Source organism: Scyliorhinus torazame, chromosome 4 (genome assembly GCF_047496885.1).
Source record: "Scyliorhinus torazame isolate Kashiwa2021f chromosome 4, sScyTor2.1, whole genome shotgun sequence".
NCBI classification, from domain to species: domain Eukaryota; kingdom Metazoa; phylum Chordata; class Chondrichthyes; order Carcharhiniformes; family Scyliorhinidae; genus Scyliorhinus; species Scyliorhinus torazame.
The window spans coordinates 90,830,964-90,849,214 of NC_092710.1; the positions used below are offsets into that span (position 1 = coordinate 90,830,964).

Below are 18,251 nucleotides of genomic sequence, written 5' to 3' on the forward strand. Positions count from 1 at the left end.
GAGAGGTGGATTTTACAGGTGTTTCTGTAGCTGGTGGCATGTTTGTACAAGGCTTCTGGCCAAAGTGGACATGTGTTGGGGTTGCTTGGAAGAACATAGAACATAGAAAAATACAGCACAGAACAGGCCCTTTGGCCCACGATGTTGTGCCGAACCTCTGTCCTAGATTAATCATAGATTATCATAGAATTTACAGTGCAGAAGGAGGCCATTCGGCCCATTGAATTTGCACCGGCTCTTGGAAAGAGCACCCTACCCAAAGTCAACACCTCCACCCAACACTAAGGGCAATTTTGGACACTAAGGGCAATTTATCATGGCCAATCCACCTAACCCGCACATCTTTGGACTGTGGGAGGGAACCGGAGCACCCGGAGGAAACCCACGCAGACACGGGGAAGATGTGCAGACTCTGCACAGACAGTGACCCAAGCCGGAACTGAACCTGGGACCCTGGAGCTGTGAAGCAATTGTGCTATCCACAATGCTACCGTGCTGCCCTTAAGAACAAATAAATCTACACTATATCATTTTACCGTAATCCATGTACCTATCCAATAGCTGCTTGAAGGCCCCTAATGTTTCCGACTCAACTACTTCCACAGGCAGTGCATTCCATGCCCCCACTACTCTCTGGGTAAAGAACCTACCTCTGACATCCCCCCTATATCTTCCACCATTCACCTTAAATTTATGTCCCCTTGTAATAGTTTGTTCCACCCGGGGAAAATGTCTCTGACTGTCTACTCTATCTATTCCCGTGATCATCTTATAAACCTCTATCAAGTCGCCCCTCATCCTTCTCCGTTCTAATGAGAAAAGGCCTAGCACCCTCAACCTTTCCTCGTAAGACCTACACTCCATTCCAGGCAACATCCTGGTAAATCTCCTTTGCACCTTTTCCAAAGCTTCCACATCCTTCCTAAAATGAGGCGACCAGAATTGTACACAGTACTCCAAATGTGGCCTTACCAAAGTTTTGTACAGCTGCATCATCACCGCACGGCTCTTAAATTCAATCCCTCTGTTAATGAACGCTAGCACACCATAGGCCTTCTTCACAGCTCTATCCACTTGAGTGGCAACTTCCAAAGATGTATGAACATAGACCCCAAGATCTCTCTGCTCCTCCACATTGCCAAGAACTCTACCGTTAACCCTGTATTCCGCATTCATATTTGTCCTTCCAAAATGGACAACCACACACTTTTCAGGGTTAAACTCCATCTGCCACTTCTCAGCCCAGCTCTGCATCCTATCTATGTCTCTTTGCAGCCGACAACAGCCCTCCTCACTATCCACAACGCCACCAATCTTCGTATCGTCTGCAAATTTACTGACCCACCCTTCAACTCCCTCATCCAAGTCATTAATGAAAATCACAAACAGCAGAGGACCCAGAACTGATCCCTACTGGTAACTGGGATCCAGGCTGAATATTTGCCATCCACCACCACTCTCTGACTTATCGGTTAGCCAGTTCGTTATCCAACTGGCCAAATTTCCCACTATCCCATGCCTCCTTACTTTCTGCAGAAGCCTACCATGGGGAACTTTATCAAATGCCTTACTAAAATCCATGTACACTACATCCACTGCTTTACCTTCATCCACATGCTTGGTCACCTCCTCAAAGAATTCAATAAGACTTGTAAGGCAAGACCTACCCCTCACAAATCCGTGCTGACTATCCCTAATCAAGCAGTGTCTATCCAGATGCTCAGAAATCCTATCCTTCAGTACCCTTTCCATGACTTTGCCTACCACCGAAGTAAGACTAACTGGCCTGTAATTCCCAGGGTTATCCCTCGTCCCTTTTTTGAACAGGGGCACGACATTCGCCACTCTCCAATCCCCTGATACCACCCTTGTTGACAGTGAAGACGAACAGATCATTGCCAACGGCTCTGCAATTTCATCTCTTGCTTCCCATAGAATCCTTGGATATATCCTGTCAGGCCCGGGAGACTTGTCTATCCTCAAGTTTTTAAAAATGCCCAACACATCTTCCTTCCTAACAAGTATTTCCTCGAGCTTACTAATCTGTTTCACACTGTCCTCTCCAACAATATGGCCCCTCTCATTTGTAAATACAGAAGAAAAGTACTCGTTCAAGAAGGTGGGTTGTAAGCAGGATGCAGGCAGGTGGAGTGTTGTTGGCCTCAAGGGGGTTGGGGGCTAATGTGAGGGATGGGAGTGATGCCAGGGTCACAGAGGTGGTGACTCACCTGAGCTGCTCGAAGGAGGTCATTCATCTTCTTTTGGCATTGCTCTCCAAAGAAAAATGAAACGTTTGAACGTTTTATGTTTTGCACGCGTACCCAAAAAGCAAGCAAATCTGTTGATTAGTAGATCAGTACGCTCAACCTGCAACCTTATGGCGCCTATTGGGAAGACGACGCCAGCACCATAAGCACTGTGAAGCAGTCACAAAGGAAATGTGGTCGCAGTGCAGCGGCCATTTTGAGCGGCCGACACCCAATCCGCATTTTGTGTCCGAAATGTGGCAATCAACATTTGCCACAGAAATGTCCCACACTTGGAAAGGTCTGTTACAAGTGTGGCAGAAAGAATCACAGGGGGCGGGATTCTACGCAATCGGCGTGATGTCCGCTGACCGGCACCAAAAACGGCACGAATCAGTCCATCATTGCGCCGCCCCAAAGGTGCGGAATTCTCCGCATCCTGAGGGGCCGAGCCCTCACCTTGAGGGGCTAGGCCTGCGCCGGAGTGATTTTTGCCCCGCCGGCTGGCGGGAAAGGCCTTTGGCGCCCCGCCAGCTGGCACGGAAATGACTTTGCCGTGCGACGCATGCGCGAGAGCGTCAGCGGCAGCTCACGGCATCCCCGCGCATGCGCAGTGGAGGGGGTCTCTTCCGCCTCCGCCATAGTGAAGACCATGGCGAAGGCGGAAGGAAAAGAGTGCCCCCACGGCACAGGCCCGCCGGCGGATCGGTGTGCACCAATCGCGGGACAGGCCACCGTGGGGGCACCTCCTGTAGCCAGATCGCCCCGCGCCCCCTCCAGGACCCCGGAGCCCGCCCGCGCCGCCTTGTCCCGCTGTTCGAAAGATGGTTCAATCCACGCCGGCTGGCGTGGGTTGACAGCGACGGGACTTTGGCCCATCGCGGACCGGAGAATCGCCGGGGGTGGTCCCGCCGACCGGCGCGATTTCAGCCGACTGGCGCGGCGCGATTCCTGCCCCCGCCGAATCTCTGGTGGCGGAGAATTCGGGACACGGCGGGGGCGGGATTCACGCCAGCCCCCGGCGATTCTCCGACCCGGCGTCGGAGAATCGTGCCCTTTGTTAGGCGATGTCCCTCACGTCCAACAGTTGACCAAACAGGACCGGTTAGTGTAGATAATGAGATATGCGTCGATGACCTGGCTGCCGTGAACATGATTTCGACGGAGGACATGAATAGTCCGGCCAGCCAAAATGGCAAATTTTTCTTCATCATTTGTAGCCATAGTGATGCGGATGCGAAGACCAGAGAACATAGATGGTCAATTCCGTTGATGGTTAATGGAACGATAACCAAATGCACGCTCGACACAGGACATCTGAAAATGGTTCGAAGATCATGCTACTGAAGGCCTATAATGGTCTTCAGATCACAATACTGAAGGCCTATAATGGTCTTCAGATCACAATGATAGGAGCATGTGAACTTGCAGTAACTGTCAAGGACAGCACGTGTATGATCACATTTTCCATAGTGGAGCCAGAGTGCGAATTGATCATAGGAGTGGAAACGTGTGAAGAGCTTGGGCTCGTCAAGCGGGTGTACACTGCAGAAAGCATGGCACCATGCCAACACGTGCCTAACTAATTTAGTGGAATTTTTTGAGTACATTACCAGTGCGGTAGATAACGGGGAGCCAATGGATGTGGTATATCTGGATTTCCAGAAAGCCTTTGACAAGGTACCACACAAAAGGTTGCTGCATAAGATAAAGATGCATGGCATTAAGGGGAAACTAGTAGCATGGATAGAGGATTGGTTAATTAATAGAAAGCAAAGAGTGGAGATTAATGGGTGTTTCTCTGGTTGGCAATCAGTAGCTAGTGGTGTCCCTTAGGGGTCAGTGTTGGGCCCACAATTGTTCACAATTTACATAGATGATTTGGAGTTGGGGACCAAGGGCAATGTGTCCAAGTTTGCAGACGATACTAAGATGAGTGGTAAAGCACAAAGTGCAGAGGATACTGGAAGTCTGCAGAGGGAATTGGATAGGCTAAGTGAATGGGCTAGGGTCTGGCAGATGGAATACAATGTTGACAAATGTGAGGTTATCCATTTTGGTAGGAATAACAACAAAAGAGATTATTATTTAAATGATAAAATATTAAAACATGCTGCTGTGCAGAGAGGCCTGGGTGTGCTAGTGTATGAGTCGCAAAAAGTTGGTTTACAGGTGCAACAGGTGATTAAGAAGGCTAATGGAATTTTGTCCTTCATTGCTAGAGGGATGGAGTTTAAGACTAGGGAGGTTATGCTGCAATTGTATAAGGTGTTAGTGAGGCCACACCTGGAGTATTGTGTTCAGTTTTGGTCTCCTTACGTGAGAAAGGACGTATTGATGCTGGAGTGTGTGCAGAGTAGATTCACTAGGTTAATCCCAGAGCTGAAGGGGTTGGATTATGAGGAGAGGTTGAGTAGACTGGTACTCGTTAGAATTTAGAAGGATGAGGGGGGATCTTATAGAAACATATAAAATTATGAAGGGCAGGTTGTTTCCACTGGCGGGTGAAAGCAGAACAAGGGAGCATAGCCTCAAAATAAGGGGAAGTAGATTTAGGACTGAGTTTAGGAGGAACTTCTTCACCCAAAGGGTTGTGAATCTATGGAATTCCTTGCCCAGTGAAGCAGTTGAGGCTCCTTCATTAAATGTTTTAAAGATAAAGATAGATAGTTTTTTGAAGAATAAAGGGATTAAGGGTTATGGTTATCGAGCCAGAAAGTGGAGCTGAGTCCACAAAAGATTAGCCATGATCTCATTGAATGGCGGAGCAGGCTCGAGGGGCCAGGTGGCCTGCTCCTGCTCCTAGTTCTTATGTTCTTATGTATCCGTGGAATCCGCCAGAATGGGCTTGATGGAAATATTTCAAGGCTTTGGCACTCTGCCATTTACGTACCACATCCAATGGAAGGAGAATGTGAAGCCAGTCATACACGCACCAACACGTGTACCTGCTCCACTGAAGGACAAACTGAAGGCCGAGTTAGGCAGAATGATGGCTCTAGGAGTCATCAGGCGTATAGAGGAACCTGCCGACTGGGTTAACTCTATGGTGTGCATTAAAAAGAGGAATAATGACCTGCGGATATGCTAGGACCCCAAAGACCTGAACCTGAAAATCAGAAGGGAGCACGATCCTGTACCGAATTCGGAAGAAATAATGAGCAAGATGGCTGGAGCAACATATTTCAGTAAGTTGGATGCGTCACAAGGTTTCTGGCAGTTCAAGCTGGACAAGGCAAGCATAAGGTTGTGCATGTTTAACGCACCCTTCGGGCACTACTGCTTCCTGAGGATGCCATTCGGCATAATTTTGGCATCTGAAATTTTCCATCGTGCCATGGAGCACGTACTTGAAGGGTTACCAGGCGTAATGCCGATGATATAATGATCTGGGGGTCCACATGCGACGAGCATGGCAGAAGGCTTCTCCGAGTCCTTCAACGGATAAAAAAAAGTCACATCAGGGCTGATAGTATTACCTTCTTGGAGGGCAGGTTCTCGGCACATGGCGCGCAGCTGGATAACGAAAAGTAAAGGCCATTTTGACAATGCCACGTCCCACAGATAAAAAAGGCATCCTAACAATAATAATAATGTTTATTATTGTCACAAGTAGGCTTAACACTGCAATGAAGTTACTGTGAAAATCCCCCAGTCCTCACATTCCGGTGCCTATTTGGATACACTGAGGGAGAATTCATAATGTCCAATTCACCTAACAGCAGGTCTTTTGGGAGGAAACTTGAGCACCCGGAGGAAGCCCACGCAGAAACAGGAAGAACGTGCAGACTCTGCACAGACAATGATCCACCGGGAATCGAACCTGGGACCGTGGCGCTGTGAAGCAACAGTGCTAACCATTGGGCTATCGTGCCGCTACGGATACTAGGGATTATCAAATTTGTTGGCAAGTTTATTCCCAACCTGGACTCTAAAACTTCTCAACTACGAGATTCAATAAAAAAAGATGCAGTATTCCAATGGTCTCCCAGACATGAGCAGGAGGGCAAGCATTGTGTATCTCGCTGATGACAGCGCCAGTCCCAGTGTTTTTTGACCTGCCAAAAAATACCAAAATTTTGAACGATTCATGAGGATGGCCAAGGAGCGGTGTTGCTGCAACAGGGTGCAGACGACAGCTGGCTGCCGGTGGCATACGCACCCAGAGTAATGTCCGAGATGGAACCAGGTTTGCGCAAATTGAAAAATAATGCCTTGGTTTGGTCACGGGTTTCAAGATTCCGTGTATGGTCTTCCGATGTTTCTTGTGGAGACTGACCACAGGCCACTTGTACCCATTTGCAGAAGAATTTGTGCCAGGTGTCCCCGAGAATCCAGTACATGATGCTTTACCCTGATCTACACACTAGGCAAGCATCTGGCTGTCGCTGACACGCTTTCTAGAGCCACAGGCATTAAAGAAGTACACCTGGTTGATGAGGATGAGCAACTACATGTCAATCCCATCACTGCGTCTCTTCCAGTCTTCAGAGGTCGCGCCTACTAAAGGAAGAAACAGCCAAGGACATGGTACTACAAAAGGTAATCAAGTGTCTCCGAGAGGGATGGCCTAAGGGTTCCTGCTCGGGTTACTACAATGTGAGGGCAGAGTCGAGTGAGGCGAATGGATTTCTATTGCGACAGCACAGGATTGCGATTCCGCATTCCTTGAAGCCACTCATGCTCAGGAAGCTCCATGAAGTGCACCTGGGCATTGAGAAGTGCAAGCGCAGGGCAAGGGATACAATTTATTGGCCAGGCATCACCCAAGACATTGTAGGCATGGTCGACAATTGTGACACATGTCAGAAGTTCCACTGTAAGCAAAGCAAAGAGCCGATGCACATGGGCGAAATCATCACAAGTCTGTGGCAAAGGTGAGCATGGATCTTTTTCACTTCAATGGAAACGACTATCTTTTAGTTATTGACTCCTTCTCTAATTACCCGGAGGTAGCACAGCTGGCGAGCTCGACTGCTCAGTGTGTCATCCAACATGCTAAAGAGATTTTTGCCCGGCATGGCATACCAAGTATTGTTATGTCTGACAATGGTCCCTGTTTTGAAAATTATGAGAGGACTAAATTTGCCCCTCACTATGATTATAGATATATAGATATCTATATCCCCAGTTAAATTGGAAGGCAGGAAAGGGTGTGCACATTATTAAGCAGCTGCTAAAAAAAGCAGCCAGGAAGATATCTATCTGTTGCTTCTGAGCTATCATTCGGCACCATTTGTCAATGGGCTGTCACCAGCACAGCTGCTAATGAATGACAGCTGCGAACGACCCTGCCTTCCATTGCAACTCACCCTGTGGATTGAGGATTAGAGCAGAAACTGCTTCTTCAAAAGGGGAGGCAGAAAGGGTTCTACGATAAATCCACAAGGAAGCTCCAACCACTGCATCCAGGTGATACTGCCAGCCTCGAGGATGCCAATGGCAATGGATGGTGATGGCTGGCAAAGGTACTGCAACAGGCAGGTCCACATTCATTTCTGGTTCTGACTGAGGATGGTTCAGTCTTGCGAAGAAACCGAAGAACGCTGTTGAAAGAGCAACGTCCTTTTGTGTTGAGTCCAGCAGAAGAGATGGTATCTAATCCCAAAACACTTGAAGAAGATACCAGACCACCCATCAGAGCCAGTGATCAAAGAAGCACCACAGCAGTGAATGTGGAACAAGTAGAAATTCCAGCAACAAATGAAGGTGGAACACGATCGCCAATTCAGCCATCGCTCAGGAGATCAACCAGATTATGTTGTAAACCTGACAGATTGAACTTGGAATAAATTGTGTACAGTACATGTTTAAAGTTATCAAGCATGTCATGTTGTGTTAAGCAAAGTCACATTCGTATGTGTTAATTCTTCCAAAGGAAGGGGGTTGTGGTGATATGCATGTACACATCAATGTATATAGTTGTTTATAAATGTATATAGTTCTTGTTATGACCTCCGACCAGCAGGTGGTGATAGAGATCCACCATGTGACTTGAGACCCCGACCAGTTGATAGTAAGTTGTATAAGAGAATAGTCGCACTTAGAGCAGCTCCAGGAGAATTCACTGAATTCATTTAGTAGCCATTATCTGTATTATAGTTTATTAGTTATCTTTCCACATGTTTGTTAATAAATCACCTTTCTAGTCAAACAACTAGTTGCTCTGTGTGCATCATTATCATGGTCATAACACAGAACACAAACGCAGGCTTCAGTCTCCACCCCACCCTGTTGAAAAGGGTGTCACTCCTCTCTTCAATGGCGTCCAGCATTCTGTCAATCTCCGACTCCTGGAGCCTTGGATCAGGTCTTCATCTGGCCATCCTCTTGACTGGATTAACAGTCTGTGTAGAGTGGAGCGCTTAAAGGCTGCTCCAGCTTGTCAGGATATTAATGCGAATCTCGACCCCAGAAAATCAGACCCCATGAATCGAGCCATGAATTGCTCAGGCTGCATAAAATTTACAAGTCAGAAGAAGGCCATTCGGCCCATCAAGTCTGCACCGGCCCTTGGAAAGGGCCCCCACTTAAGCCTACACCTCCACCCTATCCCCATAACCCAGTAACCCTCCCTAAACGTTTTTGACACCAAGGGCTTTTTATCCTGGCCAATCCACCTAACTTGCACATCTTTGGACTGTGGGAGGAAACCGGAGCACCCGAAGGAAACCCACACGTGTGGGCAGCCTGCCAGCCTATTTGCATTACCTGAATTTCTCCTGGCCAGCGCACCTAGCGAGAGTGTCAACTCCGGTTGTAGTACTTAGTCTCCGGACCAAAGAATCCAGCCCCAATTTCCTTTTGAAAATAATTATTGAATTTGCATTTGCTTCCATCACCCTTTCAGGAAGAGTGTTCCAGATTGTAACAATTTTCTGTGTAAAAATCATCATGGTTCTTTTGAAAGTCAGCTTCACCTTGTATCTTCTGCTTACTGACCCTCTTGCAGACAATTTCTTCTTTATTTACATTTTAAATGTGAAAAACAGTGCCTAGAAACACTGACCATTAAAGTTCAAAACTCTTCACAATTTTATCACCTCTCCTTGATCACCCAAGCTCTTAGAAGAACAACCCCCAAATCCTCCAGAGTCTTTAAAGTTCATTATTCCTGCTACTGTTCTGACAAATCTGCTCAGCACCCTCTCCAGTTCAGATTCTTCCAAATGTTATGCCAAGAAGTCATGAAATAATGGACGAGATCTTCCGATTTTTCACGATGGTGAGATCTTCCGGTCCTGCCTAGCCCATCCCTGCCATAGGATTTCCGATGGCGCGGGGTGGATTCATGCATGGGGTGGATTTATTGACAGCAGGGCGGCACGGTAGCACAGTGGTTGGCACAGTTGCTTCACAGCTCCAGGGTCCCAGGTTTGATTCCCGGCTTGGGTCACTATCTGTGCGGAGTCTGCACGTTCTCCCCGTGTCTGCATGAGTTTCTTCCGGGTGCTCCGGTTTCCTCCCACAGTCCAAAGATGTGCAGGTTAGGTGGATTGGCTATGCAAAATTACCCTTGGCAGCCAAAAAGGATAGGTGGGGTTAATGTGTAGATATCGATATCATCCTGGCTGATTTATAAATTATATTTCATTTTAAAAACTATACTGGACAAAGGCTTTACATGACTGAAGCCATGACTGGCTACGACTCACACAAAACAAATTTCTAACCGGCAGGAATAATTCCAAGGACATGCACAAAGGCCCCATTGCATTTCTGCCAATGAAGGTGATCTGTCTGTGAAGACAAAAGGAGCCTGAAACCTTTGGTCAACTTATTGATGGGAGAATGGGAGAAATACTAACCATCTGAAGAACCCATAACAGGAATGTACATCCTTTATCCAAAACAAAAGGAAAATTCTGCGACAAAGTACTCAATAGAAACCGTCACCTGTTTTTCCTGATTCATTCTTGACCTTCGTAAACTTTCAATCCTTTCCTGGGCTTGCTTTAATCCTGCTGTGCAGTCAAAAAGTTGTGTGGCAATATTTGATTGGCCGCAGTTATCATGGAATCCCTACAGTGCAGAAAGAGGCCACTCGGCCCAGTCCTCACCGACCCTGTGAAAGTGTACTCGACCTAGGCCGAATCCCCGCCCTGCAACCCTAAGGTGCAATTTAGCATGGCCAACCCATCTAACCTGCACATCTTTAGACATGATTCCCCCCCCCCTCGCCCCACACAGCTATTGCCTTGTGAACTAAAGGAAGCAGTCTGACATCTTCTATCAACTGAACAGCAGCAGAACCAGAGCTCTGTCCAGTTTAAATTGCCTGACCCTCATCTACATTGCTTCTACTGGATTATCAGGACTTCTATGCCAGTGCCTACTGCAAGATGAATTCACCTCTCCGTGGTTCTTACATCGTGGAAGTCAGCACTACTATAAAAGTGGATTACTCAGTATCAGCTTGAGCTTGAGAACTTCTCTCAAGCAATACACCTTTAGATCTTTGATTATAGACTCTGGACTCCTGTGAAACAATAATTGTTATTTTATGTGGTTTTTGTCCTGTACCTCTTTTCTTTCCCTTATTGTGTGAATGTACTGGGGGTTAGTTAGCGATTACCCCCCCCCCCCCACCCACCCCACCCCCAGCGTTTTGAGTGTGAGTAAAATAAATTAATCCTCTGTTTTTACCGTATCTCGAGATTCCCATGGGATTATGAAAGAGGATTGGATGACTCCAAAACTGAATTCCTTTGGACCCACGGCGAAGAATCACTGAAACGACTACACGATGACATTAATAAGTTCCATCCAACCATCAGACTCACCATGGACTACTCTCCAAAATCAGTTGCATTCTTGGACACACTCGTCTCCATCAAGGACGGTCACCTCAGCACTTCGCTTTACTGCAAACCTACGGATAACCTCATGATGCTCCACTTCTCCAGCTTCCACCCTAAACACATTAAAGAAGCCATCCCCTATGGACAAGCGCTCCGTATACACAGGATCTGCTCAGACGAGGAGGAGCGTAACAGACATCTACAGACGTTGAAAGATGCCCTCGTACGAACAGGATATGGCACTCGACTCATCGATCGACAGTTCCAATGCGCCACAGCGAAAAACCGGACCGACCTCCTCAGAAGACAAACATGGGACGCAACCGACAGAATACCCTTCGTCGTCCAGTACTTCCCCGGAGCGGAGAAACTACGTCATCTTCTTCACAGCCTTCAATATGTCATTGATGACGATGAACATCTTGCCAAGGTCATCCCCACACCCCCACTACTTGCCTTCAAACAACCGCGCAACCTCAAACGAACCATTGTTTGCAGCAAACTACCCAGTCTTCAGAACAGTGACCACGACACCACACAACCCTGTCATGGCAATCTCTGCAAGACGTGCCAGATCATCGACATGGATACCACTATTACACGTGAGAACACCACCCACCAGGTACGCGGTACATACTCGTGCGACTCGGCCAACGTTGTCTACCTCATACGCTGCAGGAAAGGATGTCCCGAAGCGTGGTACATTGGCGAGACCATGCAGACGCTGCGACAACGAATGAACGGACATCGCGCAACAATCACCAGGCAGGAATGTTCCCTTCCAGTCGGGGAACACTTCAGCAGTCAAGGGCATTCAGCCTCTGATCTCCGGGTAAGCGTTCTCCAAGGCGGCCTTCAGGACCCGCGACAACGCAGAATCGCCGAGCAGAAACTTATAGCCAAGTTCCGCACACATGAGTGCGGCCTCAACTGGGACCTGGGATTCATGTCGCATTACATTCATCCCCCACCATCTGGCCTGCGAAATCCTACCAACTGTCCTGGCTTGGTACAATTCACACCTCTTTAACCTGGGGTTACCCCATCTCTGGATCTGTAAAGATTTAATCACCTGCTAATGCTCGCATTCCAAGCATTGTTTGGCATCTTTGAATTTGTCTATATATGTGTTTCTGGAACAGACCTCTTCATTCACCTGAGGAAGGAGCAGCGCTCCGAAAGCTAGTGACATCGAAACAAACCTGTTGGACTTTAACCTGGTGTTGTAAGACTTCGTACTGTCCAAAACTGAAGCGTTGGGGAAAATATGCCACCACTTGCAAAGGGGAAAAAAACATTTGCAGTAAGTAGTGAAGGGAGAAATCAGGGTTGTTTAAAATTGAACTCCCTCCTGTCCACAACACAACAAGATGCTCAGAACCACAAATATAGCTGGGGCTGATTGTCCCAGTAGATTTCCTCTGAAGCCCTCACCAATACGCCAATAAGGCCCAAACCTTAATCAGGCTGAATAGAGTCCCAAAATGAGCAGAAATAATTTCACCCCGATCTCCGCATTCCCTCCTTACCTCCCACAACCACCCCCCAAGCCCAAAGCTGCTGTTTCTGCCGCTTCAGTGTTAAAAGTGTTATGCGCCAGGGTTTAGAAAACTCCCAAGTATATGGAGTTCACCTGACCTACAACTGTTTATAGATTTTGGTTACGATGAGCAGAAGGGCCTGTCTTTCGGGTGTTATTCAACAGATGCCCTGAGCACTTTTAATCAAAAACAAGCTTTATTCTACAAATTCAGTTAACATTTTTACAAACACACACAGTAAGCACATGGATTCATGTCGCATTACATTCACCCCCCCCCCCCCCCCCCCCCCCCATCTAGCCTGGGCTTGCGAAATTCTACCAACTGTCCTGGCTTGAGACAATTCACACCTCTTTAACCTGGGATTACCCCTCTCTCCTGTCGCACCATCTGGACCCGTAAAGAATTAATTACCTGCAAAGACTCGCATTCAAAGTATCATATTGCATCTTTGACTCTGTCTATATATATATGTTTCTGGAACGCACCTCTTCATTCACCTGAGGAAGGAGCAGTGCTCCGAAAGCTAGTGCTTTGAAACAAACCTGTTGGACTTTAACCTGGTGTTGTCAAACTTCTTACTATTTCTTGTCAAGTTATCAAGTAATCTGGAAACAGCTTTTAAAATGCAGATAGAGAGACAAAACAAGACTTCTCTGTCTGTGTCCAGCAGCCAAATGTGAAAACAAAAGCAAAGCCCAGAGCCACAAACAAGCCCCAAACCAAAGCAAAAGTAAAACCCAGCTCCACCCACACAATAACATCACTGAAGCCGTGTGATCGGACAAAACATTTCTTAAAGGGACACTCCCATGACAGAAGAAGCTTGTGAAACATTGAGTTCAGTTATTACCGTCATCACAGAGAATCCCAGTTCTTCCATAGGAACAAAGGCAGACAGGATCTCCACTGGCTTTTGGCATGCAGGTGGCACCATGTCCACATGGGTTCCCCTCACATCCTGCGAATTGGCAGAGTTTTCCACTGTATGGCCTGGGGCATTCACAGAACCAGCTCTCTGTGTCACTAAAAGATGAAAAGTAGTCATGAATAAAATGGAAAAGGCATCAGGATCTTAAAATGTAGGCACTTGTTAAGAATATTAAGAGAATATGTAAAAAGAAAAAACAGGACAAAATATTGAGGTATGGCCTGCCAGCTGGTGGAGACCTGCGCTATCTCTTTTTGGGAAGGCCCGACGACCCACAGTGACTGGAGTCCTAGGTTTGTGGACATTCCTCACCTCCAGTTTCCTGCCCTTTCCCCATAACCTTTGATTCCCTTACTGATCAAGAATCTATCTACCTCAGCCTTAAATATATATAAGGTTGGCATGGTGGCACAGTGGTTAGCACTGCTACCTCACAGTGCGAGGGATCTGGAACCCAGGTTCAATTCCTGCTTGGGTGACTTCACCCAGGACTTTTGTCTTTTCACATGGCAGTCGAGATCACAGAGCATCTTGCGTCGGAGTGCATGAGGGGAGTGGGTGAGGACGCAGAACAGTTGAAAAGGACCGCTTTGGTTCTTCAACACAGCAGCCTGGCTACCAATATAATTTAAAGGTCTCTTGAATCTCTCATAGTTTTCTTGTGGATGGGGATGCTGACCTCAGAAGAGATGCATGTGTGTTTTGCCCGAAGGCATTCCAAACCAATGAAATGGCTCAATGAGAATAATGTGGGGATTTGAAGGCAGAGGAAAAATATCTCTCCAGGAGCAAAACACGCAGTTCAGTTTTCATGACGTGATTCACACCTCCACTGGGAGATAAAACTTGGCTCCGGAGCTACACAGGTCACTTTCGAAGGGTGCCTGAGGACGTAGCCCAACAGATACGGTTTAAGAAAGCTTTTTTAAGGGAGGAAGGGAAGACAGAATGTTTGGGAAGAGAGGTTAGAGGATGCTATTTGAAAGATTTAGGCCAGCATGGCTAAAAACCATCTCTCTATAAATGGAGTGAGGGGATAAGTGATCTGCAGGCAGCCAGAGTTAAAAATGAGAAAAGCTGGGAGTCAGTGCAATGCTCGTCAAGACAGTAGAGGTAGGGTTGGGTTGTGGTTAAGGATGGATTTGTAGGTAAAGTCAAATACTTTAGGATTGGTTTGTTGGGACAAGCTGTCAGTGAGGCAGAAATGATGATCATAACGCAGTGTGTGCAGTGCAAGAGGTGGACTTCAGAGTTTTGGATGATAACAACGTATCAATCATAACTCAGTTGGTAGCAGTGTTAACCTATTGTAGCGCACAAAGACTCACGAGAGACGAATAGAGATGAAGTCGATGAGGCTTTATTAAGAGTTTTGTTCCCCGCAGTTCAGTAGCAGACTGGCCTGCGGGGTGAACTCCTGGTTCTTATACTCCGCCTTCAGGGCGGAGCTAGAGGTCAACAGCCAACCAGGACCCGGGATCTGTCAGCCAATAACATCACGGCTTCACAGTCCCACATGACCCCAAATGCATACTACCACATTCACCCCTTGTTAAAAATGAACCCGGCGGGGTGGTGCTTCGCATGGTGGTAAGGGTTTACAAGGCTGGTCCTGGGAGGAAAACGTTTGCATGTCATCACAGTATGGACAGAGGTTTTTTGTTTTTGTTTTGAACTATTTACAGTAACAAGGGGGAAAAAGAAAGAGTTCGCGTTAAAGTCCACAACATTGTAGTGTTACATCGATGCCACAAGTCGGTCGGGCGGTCTGGTCGTCCTCATCGATCGCCTCGGCCCCGGTGGTGGTGCTTGTTCCAGTGTTGTCGTCTCCGGGAGCCTTACGGTTTCTGCTTCAGCTTCACTTCTGGTCGGACCTGGGAGGAGGACCGATCCTCCCGGGAAGGGGGCGCTCGCGGGGTGCGCCGGTGGCAGGGAGGGGGTGATTGGTGTCGGGGGGGGGTGTGCGTGTTGCCGGCGGGCGCCAGATCTCGCAGGGAGACCGTGTCCTGTCGGCCGTCGGGGTACTCCACGTAAGCGTACTGCGGGTTCGCGTGGAGGAGGCGAACCCTCTCGACCAACGGGTCCGACTTGTGCGCCCGCACATGTTTTCGGAGCAAGATGGGTCCTGGGACTGCCAGCCGGGTCGGCAGCGACGTTCCAGAGGAGGACTTCCTGGGGAAGACAAGGAGGCGCTCATGAGGCGTTTGGTTAGTGCTAGTACACAGTAGCGACCGGATGGAGTGGAGAGCGTCCGGGAGGACCTCCTGCCACCGTGAAACTGGGAGGTCCCTGGACCGTAGGGTCAGTAGGACGGTCTTCCAGACTGTGCCGTTCTCCCTCTCTACTTGCCCGTTCCCCGGGGGTTGTAGCTGGTCGTCCTGCTCAAGGCTATACCGTTGCTGAGCAGGAACTGGCGCAGCTCGTCACTCATGAAGGAGGACCCCCTGTCGCTGTGGACGTATGCGGGGCAACCGAACAGTGTGAATATGGTGTTAAGCGTTTTAATGACTGTGGCCGCTGTCATGTCAGGGCAGGGGATGGCGAAGGGGAAACGGGAGTACTCGTCCACCACATTCAGGAAGTATGTGTTGCGGTCGGTGGAGGGGCGGGGCCCTTTGAAATCCAGACTAAGGCGTTCAAAGGGACGGGAAGCCTTGATCAGGTGCACACCATCCGGCCTGAAAAAGTGCGGTTTGCACTCTGTGCAGATGTGGCAGTTCCTTGTGACTGTACGGACCTCCTCCACAGAGTAGGGGAGGTTGCGGGACTTTATAAAGTGGTAGAACCGAGTGACCCCCGGGTGGCAGAGGTCCTCGTGGAGGGTTTGGAGGCGGTTAATTTGTGCGTTGGCACATGTGGATAGGGCATCGGACGGCTCGTTCAGCTTTCCGGGACGGTACAGGATCTCATAGTTGAAGGTGGAGAGCTCGATCCTCCACCTTAAGATCTTGTCGTTTTTAATTTTGCCCCGCTGTGCATTATCGAACATGAAGGCTACCGACCGTTGGTCCGTGAGGAGAGTGAATCTCCTGCCGTCCAGGTAATGCCTCCAATGTCGCACAGCTTCCACTATGGCTTGGGCTTCCTTTTCCACTGAGGAGTGGCGGATTTCTGAAGCGTAGAGGGTTCGGGAGAAAAAGGCCACGGGCCTGTCCGCTTGGTTAAGGGTGGCCGCTAGAGCTACATCGGAGGCGTCGCTCTCGACCTGGAAGGGGAGGGACTCGTCGATGGCGCGCATCGTGGCCTTTGCGATATCGGCTTTGATGCGGCTGAAGGCCTGGCGAGCCTCTGTCGACAGAGGGAAGGTCGTGGTCTGTATTAGGGGGCGGGCCTTGTCTGCGTACTGGGGGACCCACTGGGCGTAATATGAAAAGAACCCCAGGCAGCGTTTTAGGGCTTTTGAGCAGTGCGGGAGGGGAAATTCCATGAGGGGGCGCATGCGTTCGGGGTCGGGGCCTATTATCCCATTGCGCACTACAGATCCCAAGATGGCTAGCCGGTTTGTGCTAAAAACGCACTTGTCCTCGTTGTATGTGAGGTTCAAGGCTTTAGCGGTCTGGAGGAATTTTTGGAGGTTGGCGTCGTGGTCCTGCTGATCGTGGCCGCAGATGGTTACGTTGTCGAGGTACGGGAACGTGGCCTGCAACCCGTGTTGATCAACCATTCGGTCCATCTCTCGTTGGAAGACCGAGACCCCGTTTGTGACGCCAAATGGGACCCTTAGGAAGTGGTATAATCGCCCGTCTGCCTCGAAGGCTGTGTACTTGCGGTCACTTGAGCGGATGGGGAGCTGATGGTAGGCGGACTTGAGGTCCACGGTGGAGAAGACCTTATATTGGGCAATCCGATTGACCATGTCGGATATGCGGGGGAGAGGGTACGCATCTAGTTGTGTGTACCTGTTGATGGTCTGGCTATAGTCTATGACCATCCTTTGCTTCTCCCCTGTCTTTACTACCACCACCTGTGCTCTCCAGGGACTGTTGCTGGCCTGGATTATGCCTTCCTTCAGTAACCGCTGGACTTCGGACCGAATGAATGTCCGGTCCTGGGCGCTGTACCGTCTGCTCCTAGTGGCGACGGGTTTGCAATCCGGGGTGAGGTTTGCAAACAAGGATGGGGGCTCAACCTTGAGGGTTGCGAGGCCGTAGATAGTGAGTGGGGGTATTGGGCCGCCGAATTGGAAGGTCAGGCTCTGCAGATTGCACTGGAAGTCTAATCCGAGTAATGTGGGCGCGCAGAGTTGGGGAAGAACGTAGAGCCTGTAGTTTTTAAACTCCCTCCCTTGCACCGTTAGGGTCACTATGCAGAAGCCTTTAATCTGTACGGAGTGGGATCCTGCAGCTAGGGAAATCTTTTGCGCACTGGGACGGATGGTCAAAAAACAGCGTCTTACCGTGTCGGGGTGGATGAAGCTTTCCGTGCTCCCGGAGTCGACCAGGCATGGTGTCTCGTGCCCGTTTATCAGCACCGTTGTTGTCGTCGTCTGGAGCGTCCGGGGCCGTGCTTGGTCCAGCGTCATTGAGGCCAGACGTGATCGTAGTGCTTGAGCGTCTTCCTCGAACCCCGTGGAGCCGTCGACACTGGGGTCCGTTGTTCCCGTCCAAGATGGCGGCGGGGGTGAACAAGATGGCAGCGGGGGTGAACAAAATGGCCGCCCCATGCATCGCACATGGCTGGGGGGTCACAAGATGGCGGCGGGGTGGACAAAATGGCCGTCCCCATGCGTCGC

At 49.0% G+C, this 18,251-nt stretch overlaps 1 protein-coding gene across 1 annotated transcript in view; it reads right to left on the reverse strand.

The window, feature by feature from the left end:
• LOC140410345 (protein eyes shut homolog) overlaps window positions 1–18,251 on the reverse strand; it is a 269,054-nt gene that overhangs the window by 119,233 nt on the left and 131,570 nt on the right. Inside the window, exon 2 of the mRNA XM_072498353.1 lies at window positions 13,442–13,614. Within this exon, the coding sequence (XP_072354454.1) occupies window positions 13,442–13,614 (173 nt within the window). The remainder of the gene's footprint in view (window positions 1–13,441; window positions 13,615–18,251) is intronic.